This window comes from Galendromus occidentalis, unplaced genomic scaffold (assembly GCF_000255335.2).
Source record: "Galendromus occidentalis unplaced genomic scaffold, Mocc_1.1 scf7180000077011, whole genome shotgun sequence".
Classification (NCBI taxonomy): Eukaryota; Metazoa; Arthropoda; class Arachnida; order Mesostigmata; family Phytoseiidae; genus Galendromus; species Galendromus occidentalis.
In genome coordinates, this window is record NW_003805000.1 from 1 (window position 1) to 1,450 (window position 1,450).

The 1,450-nt window shown below is 50.6% G+C and overlaps 1 protein-coding gene across 1 annotated transcript in view; it reads left to right on the forward strand.

Moving 5' to 3' along the window:
- Positions 1 to 943: 943 nt before the first annotated feature.
- Positions 944 to 1,450, forward strand: part of LOC100901765 (non-POU domain-containing octamer-binding protein) — a gene marked incomplete at its 5' end in the record, with an annotated part of 4,156 nt that continues 3,649 nt past the window's right edge. The window contains one exon of the mRNA XM_018638439.1: positions 944 to 1,079. Coding sequence (XP_018493955.1) covers positions 944 to 1,079 — 136 coding nt within the window. The remainder of the gene's footprint in view (positions 1,080 to 1,450) is intronic.

Here is a 1,450-nt window from a genome sequence, read left to right on the forward strand (position 1 = left end):
GATCCAGACCCCGTCATTTGGATCTGCCCAACTAGGGGAAATGATCCGATGATTCCGAAAAAACTGTAACTCGATCTACCGATATTTAACCATGTTCATTATTTCATCATATCGCGCCCTCGTATATCGAGTTTGCCATTTGTATTTCGAATGAAGAAACTTTCCTCATCCAGGGGTATATCTTTTTTGTTTTAAGGAAGGTAGGAGCGATCCACTTCCGGATGCATTCTTCAAAAGACATCGATTCATGATCAGTTTCTCAACCTTTAGCGTAGCTCATCACCCCCGGCACTAGCTATCTCGCGCGCTTCTACCCGCCGCTAAACTAGCGGGGGCTCATACAGACACCCTCTCCAATGTTCGTCTGCTAGCTGGCACTGACTAGCACGAATCCTACGAGATGGCTTACATCCATCTCAAGTCAACATTCGAGCTTCACACACGGGAATTGTGTCCGAGCTTTAGAGGCCTTCAGGATCGATGGTGAGAGTCGTGAGAGCACTATCGGATTCTACCTCTATCCCACATTCAGATGATATCGCATCAATGGGATACGGGGGATGGATTCCCCAACTCCTTTTGCATCTTACCTAGTGGAGGAAGAGTATTCGTATTGAGCGGGAAGCTTCTATCCAGGGACTTCATGACGTCCAGGGCTTCCGTCGACTAAGCTGCCCCTTTCTGGTGGTGGTTCCTCCTCTTCTGATCTCTGATCCGAGCGATTCGAGAGGGCTGAGGCGGACTGGTTCTGCTGCCGCGATGATTTGTGACAGAAACGAGACCGCTCTGCTACGCTCGTGAAATTGGTTCACCGCTCAATACACGCATCTTGATTGTACGGAGAATCCTGATGCGAAAAAGGCGGAAAGTTGAACCTAAAGCACTTTTTCGACGGTAGACCGAAGGCCGTGGCTTGAGAAGACTTCCGAAATTCGATCCCCAGGAAGCCAACCGTGGTCGGTCCTTCTACAGTCGAATCGCCGAGCCTCAGCGTATCCTACGAGGACCTCAGATCAGCCTCTTGTAGAGCTCCAAGAGCAGCTTACCCTATGGGGGAATGGGGGCCTGATCACGGGAAGGTCTACAAGCGCACCTGAAGCCCCGCCGATACCACCTCCGAGTCTCGGATTCGAAATGCGCTGGGACGCTCATGAGAGATACTTAATCGTTCGATATGGGTGCGAGTCATAATGCTCTGCAGTTCCTAATGGAGGCAGGTCGTGTGATCGCTCCCCATTCGAAAGGAGCAAGGATGCTCTCTAAATAAGACCTTGTAGGACACAAGGTACAAGTTCTATCTCCCGGATCGCTGCGAGAAAAAACCCATCGGATTTCGTTTTGAGGCTCGAACGGACTCCCGAATGAGGATCCAATCATGAGAACAGTATTCGCAGCCGCACATGGACGAGAGCACTTCTGGGGCCCCGAGAATGAGGATATCGATGTCGGA